This window comes from Molothrus ater, chromosome 27 (genome assembly GCF_012460135.2).
Source record: "Molothrus ater isolate BHLD 08-10-18 breed brown headed cowbird chromosome 27, BPBGC_Mater_1.1, whole genome shotgun sequence".
Taxonomy (NCBI): Eukaryota; Metazoa; Chordata; class Aves; order Passeriformes; family Icteridae; genus Molothrus; species Molothrus ater.
The window spans coordinates 1,660,452-1,681,270 of record NC_050504.2 but is presented as its reverse complement, the minus strand read 5'-3'; the positions used below and the strand labels follow the sequence as shown (position 1 = coordinate 1,681,270).

Below are 20,819 nucleotides of genomic sequence, written 5' to 3'. Positions count from 1 at the left end.
CGGGACTATCACGATAGAGAGAGCGGCCGCGGGGCCAGCAGCGTGTCAGGGGGGTTCGGACAGTGGAGAGGCTCCCAATTGTCACCCACGTGCGCGGCCTTGCGCTATCACAGCGGGGGTTACAAGGCGGGACTGTCACGATAAGATCGGGGCGGTCGGGCCCGTCCTGGCAGCGCTGTTGTGACAGAAGTCTGTCCTCGAAGCCATCGCAGGCAGGGCTGTCCCACAGGGGTCCCTGTGCCCCCGCGGCCCGGGCACGGAACCGGGCACGGAACCGGGCATGGATCCGGGCATGGATCCGGCCGGGGCGTTCCCGGTGCTGGAGCGGGAGCTGCGGGCGGCGCTGGCGGAGGACGAGCGGCGGCAGCGGGAGGGCGAGGCCAAGCTGCGGGCGCTGCGCCAGGGCGTCCCCGACTACGGCCAGTTCAGGTCCGGGGCTCGGGGACCGGCCCGAGGGGGCTCCGGGACCCCGAGCGGTCTGATGGCCCCAGCACGGCTCGGGGGACCCGAGGGGCAGCAGCCTCGGGGGGCCAGACAGCCCGAGGACAGAGCCCAGTGGCTGAGATTTGTCCCAGAACTCCTCAGGTGGCTCCTTGTGGGCTGAGATCTGTCCCTGCTCCCGTGGTGGCCTGGCTGTAGCCAGCAGTGGAGTGGCACTGTCCCCTCCCCAGGGCACTGTCAGCTCCTCCCAGTCCCACCCCAGCCCCCGTTTCTCCCCCAGGCCATGGTGAGAGTGCAGAGCAGAGGGTGACTGTCCCCTGTGTCCCTGTCCTCCAGCCTGTCCCTGCTCCCAGGTGTGTCCCTGCTGTGCCCAGGGGGTGTGAGCAGGCTGGGATGGCAGAGCTGCCCCACAGTTGGGCACTGCCAGTGCCCTCCAAACTCCAGGAATCCCCAGGGATCCCTCTGGAGGCTCCTTGGCCATCCAGGTAGATCCAGGACTTTGCCCTCACTTGGGACATGGTCTTAGATGCTGGGACCAGCTCAAATTCCATTCATGAGTCACATCTGTCTCGTTCCCCCTTGCCACTGATCCCTGAGGGGCAGGAAAACACCTTCAAGTGGCTTCTCTCCCAAATACCTCGATGGGATTCCTGAGGGATTTCAGGCTGGTTTATCCTTGTGCTGCTCAGGACCTGCTCCTCCAGCCTGTCCAGCCCCTCTGAGTGCTCACACAGCCCAAAGTCAGAAATTGGCCCAGAGCAGCAGCCTGGAGCCTCAAAGTGTCCCTCCTGTCCCTGTTCCCTTCAGGGAGATTGTGCTGGCTTCTCACCTGAAGCCTCTAGAGAAGAAGGACAGGCTGGGACAGAGGAGGAATGTGCTGTGGAATCCCTGTGCAGCCCCAGCTGAGACAGCGCCTGCCTGCACTGTGGACATCCCACAGGTGAGGGAGACCCCACAGGTGAGGGAGAGGCTGCTGGGGCCTCACCCACAGCTGGAAATTCCTCAGGAATCACCTGGTGTTAATTGGGATGCAGGAGTTACTCAGGATTCACTCTGGGTGTGAGCCAGCCCTCCTGGCCCCTGGAATATCAGGGTTTGGATCAGGCTGGATTCTCTGGCTGCAGAGATTCCCTGAGCACAGGGATTAATTTAACGGTTTAATGAGCTGGGTTGGGTTAATCCTGCCCAAGCCTGATGAGCTCACTGGGTCCCTCAGCAGTGGGAGACAGGGACAGGATATTTTCTGTCCCTTCATTTATGGTTGGAGTCACCTCAGTCCTGTCCCTGCTGTGGGCTCTGTCCATGCTGGGGTGTCCTGGTCACTGAGTGTTTCCCATGGGTGTTTCCCATGATAAGGAAATTTCATGGATTGCCTTATAAACAATCTTAGGGGTTGTTTGTGATGCTGGGGTTCACTGACCTCTGTTTATTGTAGCATCTTTTGCAACTCTCCTGGCTGGGGCTGGGGTCACTCCACAGCCGTCTGTGCTCACACTGGGTGTCACAGCTCATCCACACTTCCCTTCCCCCTGGGTTTTCCTGGTTTCTCAGGGTTAAAGGCACCTGGCATTTCCTTGTCTCCCCTTTCCCCCCTGGAATTCCCTAGTTTCTCAAGGTCAAAGGTGCCTGGCATTTCCATGTGTTTCCCTTTTCCCCCTGGATTTTCCCCCCTGGTTTCTCAGGGTTAAAGGCACCTGGCATTCCCTTTTACCTCTGGATTTTCATGGTTTCTCAGGGTTAAAGGCACCTGGCATTTCCTTTCCCCCTGGATTTTCCTGGTTTCTCAGGGTTAAAGGCACCTGGCATTTCCTTTCCCCCTGGATTTTCATGGTTTCTCAGGGTTAAAGGCACCTGGCATTTCCTTTCCCCCTGGATTTTCATGGTTTCTCAGGGTTAAAGGCACCTGGCATTTCCTTTCCCCCTGGATTTTCATGGTTTCTCAGGGTTAAAGGCACCTGGCATTTCCTTGTGTCCCCTTTTCCCCCTGGTTTCTCAGGGTTAAAGGCACCTGGCATTTCCTTGTTTTTCCTTTCCCCCTCTGGTTTCTCAGGATTAAATGCACCTGGCTTTTCCTTGTCTTCCCTTTTCCTCCTGTTTCTCAGGGCTAAAGGCACCTGGCATTACCTTATCTTCCCCTTTTCCCCCTGGATTTTCCTGGTTGCTCAGGGTTAAAGGCACCTGGCATTTCTTTGCCTTCCCCTTTTCTCCCTGGATTTTGCCAAAGCCCTGGTAAAAACATCCCAACTATCCATGGGCTGATTGGGGTGAGGGAATCAGAGTCTTCAAACAAAACAAAAGGAGCTGAGTGTCCCTTTCCCCTCTAGGAGCTGGATCGGCTGCCCGGCACCGCTGCGGAATTTCACCGCGATTGGCGCCGATGCCTGAAAAGTGGGACAGAGAAATACCAGTTTTTGCTGGAGCTTGGAGGGGAAGCTTTGGGCAGGATTTTCCAGGCTGATGTGGGCTTTGGCCTCCTGGGGGAATTCCTGACAGTGCTGGCAGAGAACATCCATCCTGGGGACAGAGCTGCCATCCTTCAGATCCTGCAGAGCCTGGCGGGCACCGAGCGCTTCGGGCTGAACGTGGCTCTGCTGAGCCAGGCAGAGAAGGAGAGCAGCCAGGATTTGTTCAGGAGGCTGCAGAGCAGGGATGGGCAGGCTGCTGGCCAGGGGGAAGCCCATCCCATGGAGACCCACCTGGAAAAGGAAACTGAGGAGGAGAGGACAGTGGTGGAGCTGATGAAGCGTTACCAGGTCAGCTGAGGCAGCAGGAGCACCAGGATTGAGCAGAAACCTCAAAGTTGCCTTTGGCATCACCCAGGGCACAAGTTGTGCACAATAAAGTTTAGCTCTCAGGCTGTGGTGCTGTGATCTCTGAGCTGGGTGTCCTCACAGATGGGTATGGAGAAAACCAAGGGAAAGAAAACAAGGTGGTAGTTTTGAAGGAGAAACCCAAACCCAAATAGTCCCTTTCTTCTTCCATCCCTGCCCACCGTTACTGAGGGGTTTTAGGAGATGTAATCAATGACAATGACAACTCAGGTCCAACCAGCAAATGGCAGAGCCACCACAGCAGACTGGAGGCACCTCTCCCACCTGCCCTGGAGACACCACCAGGCACCTGATGGCAGGTCCAGGTTCATCCCTGAGGTCTGCAATGGGAATATTGGCCTTTGTGGCACCACTTGAGGGGACATGTGTGTCCCTGCACTCTGCCGTGGTGCAATTCCTCCTCCCTTTGCGCACCTGATGGCAGCTGAGCACTGCAGACTTCAACAAAAAAAGATCCTGGAGTTACCCAAGATTGGGATTGTCTTGGTTTGGAAAGCCAGGAGTCTGCTAAGGAAGGCAGGAACCTCCCCTGAGATGGAGAATGTAAACCCTCCCCACCCCTCCGAATTGGTGTAAATTTTAAATTAAGGGGCTCTCAGGCAAAAATATGGGAGCAAGAAATAACAGTTCTTTAATAGGGAAAAGAAAAAAAAAAGGGTAAAATAAACAATGCAGTACAGTAGAACAACAGTGCCAGAGTCAGAACCCAAGCTGACACCCTGTGGGTCAGGCTGTTGGCACAGTCCCATTGGAATTGTGGCTCAGCCCTCCTGCAGTGTCAGGGGTGGCTCTGTTGGAGCAGGGATCCTGTAGAGAAGGATGGATTCTGCCTCTGAAGATCCAGTGGAGGAAGAAGCAGCTGCTGTTCCTCTGGGGAATCCAGTGCAGAAGCTGTGCTGGTGTCTCCAAACCTCTGGATTATATCTGGGTAGGAATGCTTGGCTCCTCCCTCTGGGATCACATCTCCCAATGGGATGCTGTAGTTCTTATCAGCCATGCAGTGACATTCAATGGCTGTTATCAGCAGTGTCCCCTCCTGAGGGAGGTGTGAATGTGGTCACTCAAAGGCAAACTGCCCACTTGACAAAGATAATCTGCCATACAGAAACAGGGCTGGAAACAAAACCTGCACACCTGGGCCAGGACCAACACCCCAGGGCTGCCCCCCTTAGCCCTGAGCTGGGGATGTGTGGATGCCATGGGACAGAGAGAGAGAAACAGGAATAGTTTCTCACAGCGACTTGTGAGAAGTTTTAGGGAGCTGGAAAGATGTGATAACTTGTTGAGTATAAACAATTTGCAGGTGGTGTTTTTCTACTTTATTTTTCTGTTCCTCTCAAGTGTCACAGACATCTTTTATGGAAAATCCTTTCCTTAGGATTTTTCCTCCTGAGAAGCTGAGAGGCCTCAGGAACAAAATGTAACCAATGGTTATCTGCTGCTGTGGAATGCAACAGGTGCATCTGGGATTGGGCTCATGTGGTTGTTTCTAATTAATGGCCAATCACAGTCAGCTGGCTCAGACTCTCTGTCTGAGACACAAGCCTTTGTTATCATTCCTTCTTTTTCTATTCTTAGCCAGCCTTCTGATGAAATCCTTTCTTCTATTCTTTTAGTATCGTTTTAATGTAGTATATATCATAAAATAATAAATCAGCCTTCTGAAACATGGAGTCAGATCCTCATCTCTCCCCTCATTCTCGGACCCCTGTGAACACTGTCACACTCAAGGACTGCATGAGAAAGATGTTTCTGTTACTTAGCCAATAGAATAGTGTTGGGGAAGATGAAACAGGAAAGCCTTATCAATAGGATTGTCTGGCAAAAGATTTTGAGAATATGGAAACTATAAGTGAGATGGAAATGAAAGCAAGCTTTGAGATCCCTCAGTTACTGAACAACTGGAAAACAATGGTGTGGCCACTGAAGGTGATCCCCTTTTGATGGAACAACACCCTCTGCTTGCAGACAGGCCCAAGGGGCAGAGCAGACCCTGCCAGCTTGGCAGAAGGGGCCCAAAGAGGAGTTTTTAGGGTTTAAAATGTAACACAGTGTGGTAATGTAATGATTCTTATAGGCTGTATGGAAATGCTATAGGATTTGTATCTTGTATTAGATTGGTGAGTGAGAATCAGAATATTCAACACAGAAGATTCAAGGTGTTGTAATGGGAACCTCGCTGTTTTACACTTTTACTCTCTCACCCTCTCATCCTCTCTCCCCCTCTCTTCTCTCAGCCCTGCTCTGAGCTGTGCCTGGCAGCTCCCAGCAGGGCCCTGCACCCAGGCCCTTTGCAATGAACCCCAAGTTCCAGACCTGGCTGCAGAGATCTCTCATCTCTGTCCATCCCCACCATCCCAGCCCCTGACACTCCTACAGACAGAATCTATAGCACCACTCTATAAAAACCGCGCGGTTCTTTTGAATAAAACCTTCTTTGCCTTTTCTACCATCCTGCCTCTCGCCTGTTCCTGCCTCAATCTTGGCACAAGAGTGACAGGGATGTTGCTCCCCAAGGGCTCTGTTCATGTGCTCTCTGCTGCCTGGCTGCAAAGCTGCCCCTGGATTTCAGTTCCAGACAGGTCCTTGCCCAGTTCCAGGGCTGTCACAGACGGAGCCTCTGGCTGTCACTTCAGCCCGTGCTGCTGCCAGGGGAGCAGCCCAGGTGGCTTCATGCTTTTCCAGCCAGCTCCCAGCTGGGCTCCTTGGTGGCTCCTGGATTCCTGCCTGCACAAATCCCTGAGCTGTGCTGGAATTCTGCCCTTCCTGCTGCCAGCTCTGCCTCCCAACAAGCAAACCGCGGCTGCAGAGGGTACAGGAGCAGCCCTCAGCTTCCAGCACCTCTGGCACTGCAGGGGTTAATCCTGGGGGGTGAGGGGGTTACAGGGCAGTGGGGGAAGCACTTTGGGTTCTACTGGAGATTTTTAGGGATTCAGAGGGGAAGGCACGGGGCAGTGCTGCCAGGTGAGTCTTGGTGGCTGTGCTCCCCCTGGCCTGCACCCACAGCCCTGGCTGGTGCCACCCTGGGGACACTGCCACCATGGGGACATTGTCAGGCTCTGTCTGGGGACTGAGTTTGGTAGCAAAATCTCCAGGCCTGGAGCTGCCTCTGTGTGTGAGCCCCTCCCAGCTCATGCTGGGGCTTTGTTACCCTTCAAGGACCCAACCAGCTGCACCCTGCTCCATCCTGAGTGTGGGAGATGCAGATTGTTTTCCATAGCTCTGTCCCTCCCTGGTTTTGCTTCTCATGTCATCACCAGGTGTTTGGCTCACCATCATCGACAAGGTTGAAGTGCCAGAGCATTGCTGGCACTCACAGAGCCCTCCCAGACAGCAGGATTTCCCTTGGGAATGCTGAAATCCTCAAGTCACATCCTCAAACAAAGGAGATGAACCTGGAGGTCACATCCTGCTCCCTGCTGAAACCCTGCAGAGATGCCACCACCTTTGGGGAATGTGTAAGATAATTCTGGTAGGCACAAATATTGACTCCCAATTCTGTGCTGTTAAAAACACCTCAAAAACCGAGACAGTTCTGAAAAAAATTGCCAGATTATTAAAAAAGAAACCCAAAACACTTTCCCTTCAAAAAGTCAGAACCAAATGTTGAAACTAAAATGGTCCTCACATTGGACATTTCCTGCACGAGGGTGAGCCAAGGTGTCCCAGTGTGGAGCTGCTACAACCTGGCCACTTTCCTGAACACCTCAGATCTGCAGTGGGACAGGTGGACGAGGAAGAAGATGCCAACAACGACAGCAAAGCTGATGCCCACAGCCCTCATGACGAAGATGGACTCGGGGTCGCTGGGGCTGCGCTGGCGCCGGGGCTCGAAGGTGACAGTGAGCTGGAAGCCGGCCACCAGCTCGCCCTCCCGCCAGCAGAAGTAGGTGGCTTTGTCCCTCCTGCGCAGCCGCTGCAGGTGCAGGTGGTTCCCGTGGTCGATGAAGAGCCTCATGTCCTTCCTCACCCCCACCAGGTAGTGGGAGCGGTAGAGCCGGACGGAGCCCTTGTCCCAGGCCACGGCGTGCTCCGGCCGCGCCCCCGGGCACGAGATCACCAGGTCAGTTTTGGGGGGCTGGTTGTGGTACTGCATGGGGACACGGGGCAGCTCCGGCTTCTCGCCCAGCTTGTAAACGACGTTGGAGATGGACTGCACGCCCTCCTCGGGGGCTTCCTTCTGCGGGCAAGGGGCCAGGCAGCTCCTGACGGCCACCTCGGAGCTGCGGAGGCGGATGAGGCGGCCGAAGGGTTTGGGCACGGCCCTGGAGCCGCAGGAGCTGACGTTGGGCAGCGCCGTGCGGTAGCGGGGCTTCAGCTGGGCACTCTGCACGTAACAGAGCCCGATCCGCCGCTGCTCGCCCCGCACCCCGCAGCGGTCGCAGCGCGTCCAGTCCCAGAAGGTGGTGAACAGGGTGAATTCCTTCTCTTTGTGGTCCTCTTGGACGTGCTGGTCTTTATCCAGGAAAGCCACGGTGATTTTCCTGGTGGGCTGCACGTCCACGTCGTAGCCGTAGAAGAAGAGCCCTTCCTTGGTGCCGCACAGGTAATGGCCAGAGTCCCTCACCTGGGCTCGGAACACGATCAGGCTGAACAGGCGGATGCTGAAGCGCTTCAGGAGGTCGCTGCCCGCGCGCACCTGCTTGGAATCCACGATCACGGTGCCGTTGAAGTCTGTCAGCACCGTGGTTTCGTGGCTGTGCAGGTTCTTCTGGAAGTACCAGACCACAGAGGAGGCCTCCTCGGGCTTGCACTTGCAGGGCAGCTCGAAGGTCATGTCCGCCAGGTAGGCGACGTTCTCGAACACCAGGAAGGCGGGACACGCCGTCTTCTTGAACACATCCCCTTTCTTCTCAATGGCAAAGGCCTGGAGAACATCCAGCAGGGAGAGGAGAATGGTGGCTCCCAGCAGCCTCATCCCCATCACTATGGGTGCTCTCTGGCCCAGCAGAACTCTCACAGCCCAAGCAGGGATCTGCTGGGAGCATCCTGCCCTGGAACAGCCCAGCCTTTGTCACCCTCTCTGAAAGCAGCTCTGGAGCGTTGTCACCCATGTGCCTGGCAACAACGGAGCTGTGCTGGGGCCAGTGGAATCCCCAACATCTCATCATGGTTTGAGTTGGATGGGAACTTAGAGGGGATCTCTAGTGCAGATCAACATCTTCATGGCTGGTGCCATTGGGAAGGTATTGGCTTTTGGGGCGGAGAATTTTTGGGTTGTGCTTTAATGATGAGGTCAAAGAGAACCTTCAACCATGGGCTGTGGCCAGTCTGATGAGAGGGAAGGCTTGGGGGGTGGGTTCCAATGTGGCAAGGTTTGTGCCATTGCTTCCTCCTGGGGAGGAGACCAGGCCAGCCTGATGTTCCTTGGCCTGAGATGAGAATCACAGGGCAAACCCCATCAGTGCTGTGTGTGGCTGTGGTGGAACCTCTCACACCCCACACAGCTTCTTGATCCCCTCTCTGAAGTGCCTGGACACAAAAAATCACAGCATGGGGAACAAACAAGAACTAGAAATGTGAGTGTGCAGTGGCAGGGCCATGACCCCACTGCAATGACAGTGACACAGAGGGACAGCTCACCTGACTGGGATGTTGTCATGGATGGCTATGGCCATGTGCCCCCACAGCCCTCACCTGCACCCTGGGACACTCAGGCTCCAGCCCTGGCCCCCTGCCCAGGCCCCTCACAGCAGAGGCACCCACAGGCCCTGGGATGATGGAGAAGGAGGACAGAACCCAGCCTCAGAGCCAGAACCTTTTCCAGGCTCCCCACACGAGGAGGAGGCAGGAGAGAACAGCTGCGTGCTGGCCCTTGGGTTTGGGACAGAACAATTTATTAAAAACACAATAACCTATCTCCTAAACCCACTCATCACCTGCAAACACACATACAGCACTGAGCCAACAGAGGGGGCACAGACGCCGGCACGCTGCTGGAACCACGGCCAGAAGGGCGGCACGGGACAGGAGGGGATGCTCGGGGAGCTGGAGGAGGAGCTGGAGGCCTTGGGGGTTTGGGCGCTGGGAGAGGAGCTGGGGGGTGGGCTCGGGGAGGCTTCCCGGAGCTCTGGCTGCTGCTGCTGCTGCTCAGCGCTCGGGGGAAGCAGCTCTGGAGCCGGCCCGGGCAGGGGGCTGGGGGTCCGTGCTGGTGCCGCGGTGCCCGGGCTCTGGGTGCCCGGCGGAGGGGAGGGCTGGCGGCTGGCACAGCGGGGCTCCGGGGACACGGGGGAGCTCTGCTCTGCCTTCCTACAGCCCCGCTGGCGCTTCCTCCGTGTTCGGGAGCCGCAGGAGTTTTCTGATTGGGAATCGCTGCTCGACTCGAGCATCCTCTTCACCGGCCAGACAGAGATGGGCTTGGGAGTGGAGCACGGAGAGAGCTCCTGGCTGCATTGCGGGGCCGTGCTGGGCACAGGGTGGTCTGGCATGGTGACAGGAGCCTCGGCTAAAAGAGCAGACAAGAAAGAGAATCACCTCCGTGTCTGCAGCTCGGGAGCACCCCCAACCCCCGGGGCACCCCGTGTGCCCCCAGCTCAGTGCAGAGCCGCCCTCCCAGCCCCGCAGGAGCCCTTTGCCCGCGGCTGTTCCATCAAAGCACATCCAGCCCCGAAGAAAAGAGCCAGCACAGGCGCCGGGCCAGCCCCACAGCCAGCGCCCCGGGGCAGTGCCTGCGCTGTCCCCGGGTTCTGGAAGGTCCAGGGGGGTCCAGAGGGGTCCTGGAAGGTTCAGGGAGGTCCCGAGTGGGTTTGGGAGGTCCCGGAGAATTCCGGAGGGTCCGGGAGGGTCCAGGGGAGCTCCCAGGGACTCCCCAGGGCTCTGCAGAACCGCAGCGCCCCGCCAGGACCGCGCCGTGGCACGGAGGATGAGGAGGAAGAGGAGGAAGAGCTCAGCCCTACTCAGAGCCGGCTGAGGCTCCATCCCGGCTGGCTCGGGCAAGGGAACCAGGGAGGAGGAACGGAGACGGGAGAAACGCGGCTCAGAGCGGCTGCTTTGGGCTCCTGGGGCCGGGACAGCCCCTCCCGTGGGAGCTGCCTCGCACACAGGGGCTGAGCTCCCCCCGAGCCCCGGGCTGCTCCCGGCTCCTCCCGAGGAGACCGAGCTCGGATCGCTCTGCACAGCGAGGCCACTTGGTGACACTGGGGACACGCCCGTCCCCTGCCCCCTGCCCACCGCGGGCTCCTCCAGCCCCCATCGAGGCACAGGAGAGGGGCCAACCCTCACTGTCCCCATCCCAAATCCTCACCTGTACAGCTCAGCTGCATTCCTGGGGCTGGGGCAGCCTCGCTGGGCTCTTCGAGGCAACAGGGGAGTGCAGCTTCCTCCAGCCCCGGGGACTCCTCCAGCCCTGGGGACTCCTCCAGCCCCGGGGGCTCCTCCGGCCCTGGGGACTCCTCCGGCCTTATGGATTCCTCCAACCCTGTGGACTCCAGATCTTTGGGCTCCTCCAGCCTTGTGGTCTCCTCCAGCCCTGTGGTCTCCTCCAGTCCTGTGGTCTCCTCCAGCCCTGTGGTCTCCTCCAGTCCTGTGGTCTCCTCCAGCCTTGTGGTCTCCTCCAGTCCTGTGGTCTCCTCCAGCCCTGTGGTCTCCTCCAGCCCTGTGGTCTCCTCCAGATCTTTGGGTTCCTCCAGCCCTGTGGTCTCCTCCAGTCCTGTGAGCTCCTCCAGCCCTGTGGTCTCCTCCAGTCCTGTGGTCTCCTCCAGCCCTGTGGTCTCCTCCACATCCTTTGTCTTCTCAGTAATTTCATCAGGGCAGAGGCTGTGAGTAGAGATTTGGAGTAAGAGTGTCAAACTTGGAACATGGGACATTGCCAAGCTGCAAATCCCCTCCTGGAGAGCCTGAGCTGTGAGGTGTGTGTGCACTTGTGGGTGACAAGGGACCCAGGGACAGGCCAGCATCTCCAAGCACAGCCGTGGTCCCACATCCATCCAACCATGGACAGCCCGGTCTGCCCAGGCTGAGAGGAAGGAGTGGGACATGGAGAGGACACAAGGACACTCACTTCTGCTCCTGGTCCTGCAGGTCCTGCTGAAGGGGACTTGGTGTCCTGGTCTGGAACTGCAGATTGGGTGGGGAGGCTGTTCTGGAGCTGCAGGGAGACACCCCGGGGTCCTGCAGGGACTGGGATCAGGCAGGGGTTAAAACACAACGGTGCAGCACAGACCCATCTCCGGGGCTGCTCGTCAGCCTCCTCCAGGCTCCAGGGCCCCTGGTGACGCCGGCAGGGGCTATTTACAGACCATGAATGGGATGGGGCTGCTGGGAAAGTGCCTCGAGCTGGTTTATGTTTCAGCATCAGTCTCATTCCATGGGTATGACAATGGGAAGATGCCAGCAGCTCACACTCCAGGCAGCAGGCCGAAAAACTTAATGTTCCAACTCACTTTATAAACTTCTTGAGCAATCACACAAAGCAAAAGCACATTGACAGTAGTTCTATCCAATCACCATAAGCACAGGTGGCTTTAGTTACAACAATGCTTGCTTATTTCGAATAATACCTGCTTGCAAGCCTCAACGCACAGAGCTCCATTATGAAGCTTTAACCTTCCTAATATCTTGCTAGATAAACTTTCTGCAGCTTAGAGAGCTATTCAGACAAGCATTAATACACAGGCTTATTGTTCCATTTACCCTTGCTTTTTCTACAGTTTAAATAATTTTTCTGCTGATCTATCTCATGGCTGCTGCTTTAGCTCTACTCACAATTCTGCCGTATCTGAGGCCTGCCTTTTGCAGCTTTCCCAAACCCCTCTGATTTTATGGATTCCCACACCCGGGTGGCCGCAGGGGACACGATCTGTGCCCAGAGACCTGGCAAAAGCGCCGCGGGCTGTGGGCTGAGCAGCTTCAGCAGCAGCGCAGGCACACTCAGCTGCACCTCCATCGGCACCTCCTGCCCTCAGCGCACCCCCGCGCTGGGAGATTCCCTCTGGATATGGAAAGCACCCACCAGTGCACCCCACCACGGCCCCTCCTGCCCGCAGGCGGCAGCTCCCGAGCCCGCGGGGCCCTCGCGGTGCTCACCGGCAGCACGACGTGCCGGGCGCGGCTGGCGAAGCGCAGCGTGCTGTAGGTGTCGGGGCCGGCGGGCGCCGCGGGGCTCACGGCAGCGATCACGGTGCTGCGGAAGCTGCCCACCAGCGAATCCTTCAGCAGCAGCGTCAGTTTGCTGTCCCGGAACGGCACATGGCACTGCCCGCCCTGTCCGAGACAGCGCTCAGCTCCGGGCCGTGGGGACACCATCCCGGAGCCGGCCCGGGGAACCAGACTCACCTTGGCTCCGGCCAGAGCACGGACGACGCTTTTGAAGGCCAGCAGGGAGCGGTTGATGCTGGTGCCCTCCCACATCCCCTCTCCCCGGCCCGGCGTGTCCCAGGCTCGCTCCGAGCCCGCCAGGTCGATGAAGCTCAGCTTGGCCACGCGTGGCTCCCCACCGGTGAGGTCCCAGTGCTTCACCTGGATCTGGGGACAGAGGGGGCTGAGATGGCTCCACGCAGGTGCTCTGGGCTCTGTGCTTTCAGGGCAAGAGCCAGGAAATCCAGAGGGAGGAGAGGAACTTGGCATGTTGAAAGGATGAGCCAAACACCCGGTGATGACACAAAGAGCAGAGCCAGGGAAGGGATGTGGCAGGGAGGGACAGCTATGGGAACAATCAGCACCTCCCAGACTCGATGGTAGAGAGGGGTATGGCTGGGCAGGTCCTCAGAGGGACTGGAAAAGCTGCCCTTTCCCAGCTCCACCTGGGCTGCTCCCCTGGCAGCAGCAAGGGGCGAGGCCGCAGGCTCAGGTTGGAGCGACAGCCCTGGAACTGGGCAAGGACCTGGCTGGAACTGCAATCCAGGGGCAGCTTTGCAGCCAGGCAGCAGAGAGCACAAAACAGAGCCCCTGGGGAGCAACATCCCCAGCTCAGGGCTGGGGGGACAGCCCTGGGGCTGCCCAGGTGTGCAGGTTTGTTTCCACCCCCATTTGCAGCAGAGGCAGCAGCCCTCACCTGGAAGATGGCGTGGGAGCGGGAGGAGGCGGCGTTGGCCTTGGTGGAACGCTGGGCCCGGTTTTTATTGCCTTTGGCCAACAAGTCCAGGAGCTGCTCTGGTGTCGTGGGCTGGGGGAGAAGGGGCAGGGGCTGGGTCAGCACCTGGGCAGGGCAGCCCGAGGCTGAGCAGCCCCAGGCAGTGGCAGCTCTGTGGGGCCCTGGCAGCTCAGGGCCACCTCTGCTGCCAGCCAGGAGCCAGGAGCACCTGGGACCTCCCCAGCCATGTCCCCAGGGCTCCCAGCTGCTCCCAGCACCGGTGCAGATGAGTCTGTCCCAGCCCTTGTGCCTTCCTTGTGCCCAGACCTGGTGCAAGGAGAGGCCCTGTGCCACGACTCCTTTCCCGGGCTGCTCCCAGATGTTCAGAGGGCCCTGGGGCTTCAGCAGGTCATAGACACGCTCCTTGTACACCTGGAGCAGGAAATCGAGGTCAGGCTGAGGTTTCATTCTCTGGGAGGGAGCTGGGTACCCCTGCAGGATCTGGCACAGCCAGGGGTTCCCCCTGACCCCACCTCTGGCACCTCATTCCACCAGAGCAGCTGATGGGGCTCAGAAGGCAGGGCCAGCTCCCAGAGCTTTGCTGGGCACTTCCCCCAACCCTGCTCCTCTCCAGCCCTTCCAGCCAAGAGGCCCTCACTGCTCTGTGGAGCACAGCAAGGGAGAGAAAAGCCCCAGCTCCAGCTGAGAGGGAGGAACAGCAGCAGTTCTCTCCTCCAGGTCCTGCTCCCAGCCTGGCTGTCCCCAGGCACAGCAGGGGACACTGCAGGTACCCCGAGTGTGGCTCTGGATCAACCCCAAATCTCTTCCCTGGGGACCCTGAGGCAGGAGGGGACACACTGAGCCACAGCAAACCTGCTGGTAGGAGACAAGGACCTCACAGCTCCTGTCCTTCATGGCCTCGAGCCTCTTGTAGAGCTCCACCGTGGCCAGGTGCACAATGCCAGGAGTGCTCTTGGTGCCCATCATGGTGTGGGTCTTCCCAACCCCTGAAGCACCGTAGGCAAACACTGGAGGGAGAAGGGATGGGAGGTGAAATGATCAAACAGCAGGAGAGGAGAGGAGAGGGAGGAGGAGGAGGAGGAGGAGGAGAAGGAGAAGGAGAAGGAGAAGGAGAAGGAGAAGGAGAAGGAGAAGGAGAAGGAGAAGGAGAAGGAGAAGGAGAAGGAGAAGGAGAAGGAGAAGGAGAAGGAGAAGGAGAAGGAGAAGGAGAAGGAGAAGAGAGGAGAGCTTATCTGCTTCCCACAGAGATAAGACACAAGGTAAAACTCCTAACTTTCCCCACTGCTCCTCAGGGCAGTTTTTCTCCCTGGTTCCAGCCTCTCCAGTGCAGCAGGGACAGAAGGAGTCTCCAGGTGAGTGCTGCTCCCTTGCTCAGGTCACCTCTGACCCTCTCCCCACGAGGCATTTCTGTTTCCTCTCTTTCACCCCCATCTTCCAGCACCTCCTCTGAAGCCTCCCCATCAGGGTGGGACGCACTGATCTGGATTTTCAGCCCTCTCCCAAGAGCAGCACTCAGTGCTGGGGCCTGGGGACAGGGGCAGCCCTTCAGTGGCTCTCAGGAACCACCGGGAGCTGGAACAGCATCCCCTGGTGTGAGCTCCTGGTGCAGGGAGAGCCCGGGGAGTGCTGGGCTCCTCCTGGGAATGCTGCTGTGATGTGCAGTGCTGGGAACAGCTCTGGGGCTGCAGCAGCAGCAGCTCGGGGCTGTGGGAGCTGTCCAGAGCCTGTCAGACCCAGCTCTATGGAGCCATTCCAGCCTGGAAAGGGATGGCAAAGCCAAGGGGCTCTTTCTCCATGCATCCACCACATTTCTACCCATCCTTCCTGACCCAGGACACACAAGAGCAAGTAATCCTTTTTCTCAAAATGCCTGGCCAGCTCCTGCCCAGGGAGGAGGGCAGGCTGTGGGAGGGGGCTGTGTCTCAAAGGGATTTAGGGTCCTTGGGGAGTCTCTGGGGGTCCAGGGGAGCAGTAGGAGCATGAAGGGGTTTGTAGGGTCGTATGGGGTCCAAAGAGACCCAAAGAGAGGCCAGGGTTTGGGGAGAGGCTGTGGGAGTCTGAGGGAGTTCAGGCTCATGGGGAGCTCCAAAGGGGCACCGGGATTGGCACAGGGAGGGGTGGGCACAGACCCTGGGGAGGGATCTCTCTCCTCCAACGCCCATATCCATCCTCTGCACCCCATTCCCAGAGTGCTGAGCACTGCTGGAACCAGCTCTCTTCAGGCTGTGTGATTTTGGGGTTGTGGCACCCCATTCCCAAAGACACACGGGGGCTTCCAAATCCAATCCTGAGCGCCCCCAGCCCGGGAGGGGATGGGGCAGGAGCTCCTGCAGGGATCAGGGCTGTGTGAAGGACTCACCGGAGCAGTTGTAGCCAGCGAGGAGCGTGTCCAGCAGAGGGAGCGTGGTGTGCTGGAACACCTCCTCCTGCGTGGCCCTCTCGCCAAAAACGTGGTCGAACTCAAACTCGAGGTTCCTGCGGCGGCGGCCGGGGCCGGTGCCGGTGCCGCCGGGCTCCTCGGAGGTGAAGAGCACGGCGTGCTGGTTCAGGACGTGCAGGATGGAGGCTGCAGCTCGCTCCCGGGGGTTGGGGGGCCTCACACGCAGCACCACGGCCACGGAGCCCTCCTGGGGCGGGGGCTCTGCCCCCCAACAGGCACCTGGGGCTGGGGCATCGGCCTGCTCGGGGCTCCCCATCCACTGATCCCGGTCCTCGTGTGGTCTGGGGGGGATAATTTCAGCTGTAGGGTGCAGTGGGGGAGAGAGATCCCCAGGCTGGGCGAGGTCTCAGAGCCTTCCGCCCTCCTCAGGGTCTGTGCCCACCCCTCCCTGTGCCAGTCCTGTGCCCCTTTGGAGCTCCCCATGAGCCTGAACTCCCTCAGACTCCCACAGCCTCTCCAAAACCCTGGCCACTCTTCGTGTCTCCTTGGATCCCAAACGACCCTACAACCCCCTTCATGCTCCTACTGCTCCCCTGGACCCCCAGAGACTCTCCAAAGACCCTAAATCCCTTTGAGACACAGCCCCCTCCCACAGCCCAACATCCCACTTCCAGCCCTCTCAGCCTACCCCTCTTTTGGCCCCCACGGCCCCTCTCACGACAGAATCCCAGAATCCCAGAATCCCATAAACACAGAATCCCAGAATCACATAAACACAGAATCCCAGAATCCCAGAATCACAGAATAATGAGGTTGGAAGAGACCTCTAAGATCATCAAATCCAACCCATGCCCTCACACCTCACCTAGACAATAGCACCATGTCCAGTCCTTTTTTAAACACATCCAGAGATGGTGATTGTGCCACCTCCCTGGGAAGAGCATTCCAGTATTCATTACTCTTTCCACCCCCCTATCACTCCTCAGAGCCCCATCCCACAGCCCTGCAGACCCCCGTGTCCCTGTCCCGGCCCCCAGAACTGACCCAGCACCCACGCCTGGGGTCGGCATGGCCGGGCAAGGGACGAGGCAGAGCCCCGGTCACCGGGAACGCCGAGAGCGGAGCGCGGCTGAGCGGGGACAGCCCGGCCGTTGTCACTCGGGATCCGCCGGTGCCTGGCAGCCCTGGAACGTTGTCACTTGCGCCGCTGGTGGCCATGGCGCCGTGCCGGGAACAACGGAGCCCCCGAGGATTCATTGCCGTGGAATGACAGCGTCACTGACGCTGGGTTTTGGCTGGACCCTGAGCGGTGATCTCGGCACCCCCTGCCTCGCCCTCCTCTGGCCGCTCCTCTCCTGCTGCAGCCCGGGATGTGTTTGGTGTTTGGCTCGGGTGCAGCTTTTCCTCCACCAGAACCCCCCAGTCCTTCTCTGCAGGACTCTCAGCTCTTCTCCCACTCTGTGCTGGTGCAGCCCCTTCCCTTGGCTTTACCGAACATCCCTGCGTCCTCTTGGTCCCACTCCTCGAGCTTGTCCAGATCCCCCTAGATGGCACCAGCACTGCAGCTTCGTGTCACCTTTGTGAACGCGCTGAGGGTGGCCTTGAGCCACTGTGTCAGTGAGGAAGGGACTGCAGGGACACCCAGAGCCCTCAGGGACATCCTTGTCACCAGCCTCCCCCAGGACAGGGAGCCACTGCATCCAGCCAGTCCCTGACCCCCCTCTCACAGCCGTGTCCCCCCAGCTCGGGGATGAGGATGGATTTTTGAAGGGGATGAAGGCAGCTCCAGGCAGAGGGTGCAGCTGTGGATTGGGGTGCCTGGGGATGGGGATTGGGGTCTCTGGGGATTGGGGTGCCTGGGGATGGGGATTGGGGTCTCTGGGGATTGGGGTGCCTGGGGATGGGAATTGGGTGTCAGGGGATGGGGATTGGGGTGTCAGGGGATAGGGACTGGGGTATCTGGGATGGGATTGGGGTGTCAGGGGATGGGGATTGGGGTCTCTGGGGATAAGGATTGAGGTCTCTGGGGATTGGGGTGTCTGGGGATGGGGACTGGGGTCTCTGGGGATTGGGGTGTCTGGGGATGGGGATTGGGGTGCCTGGGGATGGGGATTGGGGTGTCTGGGGATGGGGATTGGGGTGCCTGGGGATGGGGATTGGGGTGCCTGGGATGGGGATTGGGGTCTCTGTGATGGGGATTGGGGTGCCTGGGGATGGGGATTGGGGTCTCTGTGATGGGGATTGGGGTGCCTGGGGATGGGGATTGGGGTGCCTGGGGATGCTGCTCTGTCACAGTTTGGGGTGTGCAGTGAGGGTCCCTCGTGCTGAGGAGCACATTTAGGGCACAAAGCTGGTGGGGCAGCTGCCCTGGGAGCTGCAGGGAAATGCCAGAGCCCCCAGCAAGTGGGCAGGAGCTGGCACTGACCCAAAGGGCCCTGCAGTGCCAGGCAGGGCACTGGGACACAGCAGGAGAGGATGGCTCAGCAGGAACACCCCACTGCCAGGAGGGGATGGAGGTTCTTTGTTGGGATGAGCCCCAGAGGCTCCATCTCAAGCTGTTACTGAGCTGCTGCAGCACAATAAAATTCCTTAAAGGAGCCAGAGCCTGGGACTGCTCTCTGGGAGCCCTGGGGCTGAGCTGGAGAGGAAACCAGGAGCAAATGTGGGATGGGGTGTGGGGGAACCAACAGGGCCCCCAGGGCAGTCTGGGGAGGGAGTGCAGCTGCCAGAGCAGCTCCAGGATGGGTGACAGGGAAGTTTCCTGAACAGTTTCTGACCCAGATGCACCTCAGGTCACCTTCCTTCTCCAAACATCCAACTGCAGCACCAGGTGACTGACCCAGTATGTCGATATGGAGGGAACAATCAACTTTTTTTTTGTGATTTTATATTGATAATCTTTTCTGGCCTATGGCAACCCTGTTGACCTTAATTTTATTGCTTGGTACCTGCAATAATGATGTGTATCAGGGCAGTGTTAAATCCCTTGAAACTTTTGCTTTTGACTATATTAGCAGGAATGCCCTGTTAAAAACAATGGAGGAATTCCTGGTGAGGAATCTCTGGAGCTGCTGCTGTGAAGGGGCTTCAGTCCCAGTCTGGAGGGGCAGGAATGTGACTGCCAGAGGGGCTCTGGATGGATGGATGGATGGATGGATGGATGGATGGATGGATGGATGGATGGATGGATGGCCAGAAAGGTTCCTGAACACTTGCTGACCCCAGCCCACCTTCCTTCTCCAAACACCCAACTGCTGCTGCTGGATGAGTTCACCTGGCATCCTTGAAGCAGGGAGGAAACAAAAGGAGAGTGTTAAAATTTCCTGAGCAGATTCCACACGAATTCTAAGAGCGGCTCTGAGTCTCTCCATTGTGCAGCATTTTGCTGCAGTTCTGCAGTGGATGGAGCACAGGGCTGGGCTGTGGGTTCGAGGGAGCAGGCTCTGAGGCAGGCTGGAGCGAGCCTGGAGCTCTTTAACCATTTTATAGAATGCAGTATGAAATGTTTACAATCCTGGGCTGTACCGTGTGCTGGACACTGTGTTTGGTGCGCGGTGATTCCTTCCCGAGGCACGTCCAGGGAAGAGCTCCCGGGCCGGGCTGGGCTGGGCACAAACCCCGGGGAAGGAGCCGCTCCCTCGGGAATGCTGCCGGTGCTCAGGAAGGGGGGAAGGGGATCCCAGGGCAGGAAGAAGGGGATCCAGGGCAGGGAGAGGCGCCCCGGCTCCAAGCCGCTCCTGTAACTATTCAGGCCATAGAGGTGACACCGTCCCCTCAGGGCCCGCTCAGCCCCTCACGACCTGCCGCCCCCTTCAGCCACGGCCTGCGCCTCTTCTGGGGCCCCAAAACACTTCGCACTGTACCCACTCAGTGCACTAACACTAAATCCGGCCCCGGCCCCGGCCCCGGCCCCGGCCCCGGCCCCGGCCCCGGCCCCGGCCCCGGCCCCGGCCCCGGCCCCGGCCCCGGCCCCGGCCCCGGCCCCGACGTTTTCGGCGGGTTCCCGCTCCCGCGCCGCCTTTAAATTGCCCGCGAGGCCCCGCCCTGCTTCCTGATTGGCCCCGCGCCGCTCTCCGGCTCCCATTGGCTGCGCCCCGCGCGGTGCCTCATGGGGGTTGTAGTTCCGAGCCCCGCGCGATGCGCTATGGGAGCTGCGGACTCGGCACCGCTTGCGCTCCCTGCTGGCGACTGCAGCGGCTGCAGCTCCGAGCCCCGGCGGGCGGCGGAGAGGGGAAGGTGCCGGGGGTCCCGGGGGGGTCCTGGAAGGTCCAGGGGGATCCCGGGGGTCTTGGAAGGTCCCGAGGGGGCTTGGGAGGTCCCGGAGGGTTCCGGAGGGTCCGGGAGGGTCCCCGGGTTGCGCTTCGGTCGTGCCGTTCTCGGGGACCTTCTGCTCGAAGCTGCGATCCAGCCCGGCCCCTCCGGCGCCTCCAGCCGGGATCGGTGCTGGGGAACAGCGCCGGGAGCCGCAGGGGCTTGGGACACACACGGAGAGCTGGGGGAGGGAGCACAGCTGGAACACACACACACATCTGGAACGAACATACACATCTGGAACAAACACACACACATCTGGAACATACACACCTCTGGAACACACACACCCCTGGAACACACACACACATCTGGAACGAACACACACACCTGGGGGCACGCACATCCCCGTGACACAGACAGACTCACCTGAGGGACATACGCACACACCTGGGGACATGAACACTCATTCTTGGGGACACACGGACACACACATACAGCCAGGAGGACACCCAGCCCCGTCCTGTCCCCAAGGCCACTCCGTGTCCCCAGGGCTTCCATCCTCTGTCCCCACCACAGCCGCTGGCCCCAGGCTCCCGCTGTCACCTCGAATCGCTCCACGAGGCAGCGGTGACGGGCGCGAGTGCCCGGGGGTCCCGGTGGCTCCATGTGTCCCTCCCCCAGCAGTGGCCGTGCTGTGTTTCGCAGGGGACACCCCCTCATGGGGACAGGGCTGGGGTGAGGGCGGCACCCAAGCGTCGCCATGACGTCGGTGCAGGGACACGGAGCCGCTCGTGGCTGGGCCGGTTTGGTAAAGAAGCGGCCTCGGGATGGGAGGTGTTGGTGGTGGCACAAAGACCCCGTCCCCCGCTGTTGGGGACACTGG

The 20,819-nt window shown here is 59.3% G+C and overlaps 3 protein-coding genes across 4 annotated transcripts; 1 reads left to right on the top strand and 2 right to left on the bottom strand.

Annotated features, from left to right (window-relative positions):
* Positions 1–4: 4 nt before the first annotated feature.
* On the top strand, positions 5–3,295 carry CCDC103 (coiled-coil domain containing 103). The gene is made up of 3 exons (XM_036398917.1): positions 5–429; positions 1,249–1,381; positions 2,766–3,295. Exons 1-3 carry the CDS (start codon positions 281–283, stop codon positions 3,201–3,203), a joined length of 720 nt encoding a protein of 239 aa, XP_036254810.1. The 5' UTR covers positions 5–280; the 3' UTR covers positions 3,204–3,295.
* Positions 3,296–6,951: 3,656 nt separating this feature from the next.
* Positions 6,952–8,196, bottom strand: FAM187A (family with sequence similarity 187 member A). Its single transcript, XM_036398637.1, has one exon. The coding sequence runs from the start codon at positions 8,194–8,196 to the stop codon at positions 6,952–6,954; it is 1,245 nt and encodes a 414-aa protein (XP_036254530.1).
* A 929-nt stretch (positions 8,197–9,125) lies between these two features.
* On the bottom strand, positions 9,126–19,544 carry KIF18B (kinesin family member 18B). 2 transcript variants are annotated; one of them, XM_036398853.2, is made up of 11 exons: positions 18,913–19,544; positions 16,727–17,225; positions 15,662–16,023; positions 14,155–14,309; positions 13,609–13,713; positions 13,264–13,374; positions 12,546–12,734; positions 12,297–12,473; positions 11,272–11,390; positions 10,516–11,027; positions 9,126–9,717 (listed from the first exon to the last, which is right to left on the bottom strand). In XM_036398853.2, exons 2-11 carry the CDS (start codon positions 16,750–16,752, stop codon positions 9,128–9,130), a joined length of 2,346 nt encoding a protein of 781 aa, XP_036254746.1. In that variant the 5' UTR covers positions 16,753–17,225; positions 18,913–19,544; the 3' UTR covers positions 9,126–9,127. The 2 variants fall into 2 exon arrangements, with proteins under 2 accessions (XP_036254746.1, XP_036254745.1); XM_036398852.2 differs by lacking the exon at positions 18,913–19,544 and having other exon boundaries at positions 16,727–17,852.
* Positions 19,545–20,819: the final 1,275 nt, after the last annotated feature.

Excerpts from the sequence above, each read along its gene's own strand:
- KIF18B (XM_036398853.2), bottom strand. The coding sequence starts at position 16,752 with ATGCCGACCCCAGGCGTGGGTGCTGG. Across the intron at positions 13,714-14,154 it reads TCCTTGTCTCCTACCAGCAG|GTGTACAAGGAGCGTGTCTA; the intron begins GTTTGCTGTGGC and ends TTCCTGCTCCAG. Across the intron at positions 11,028-11,271 it reads CTGCAGGACCAGGAGCAGAA|CCTCTGCCCTGATGAAATTA; the intron begins GTGAGTGTCCTT and ends CTCTACTCACAG.
- CCDC103 (XM_036398917.1), top strand. The coding sequence starts at position 281 with ATGGATCCGGGCATGGATCCGGCCGGGGCGTTCCCGGTGCTGGAGCGG. Across the intron at positions 430-1,248 it reads CCCGACTACGGCCAGTTCAG|GGAGATTGTGCTGGCTTCTC; the intron begins GTCCGGGGCTCG and ends TGTTCCCTTCAG. Across the intron at positions 1,382-2,765 it reads GCACTGTGGACATCCCACAG|GAGCTGGATCGGCTGCCCGG; the intron begins GTGAGGGAGACC and ends TTTCCCCTCTAG.
- FAM187A (XM_036398637.1), bottom strand. The coding sequence starts at position 8,196 with ATGGGGATGAGGCTGCTGGGAGCCACCATTCTCCTCTCCCTGCTGGAT.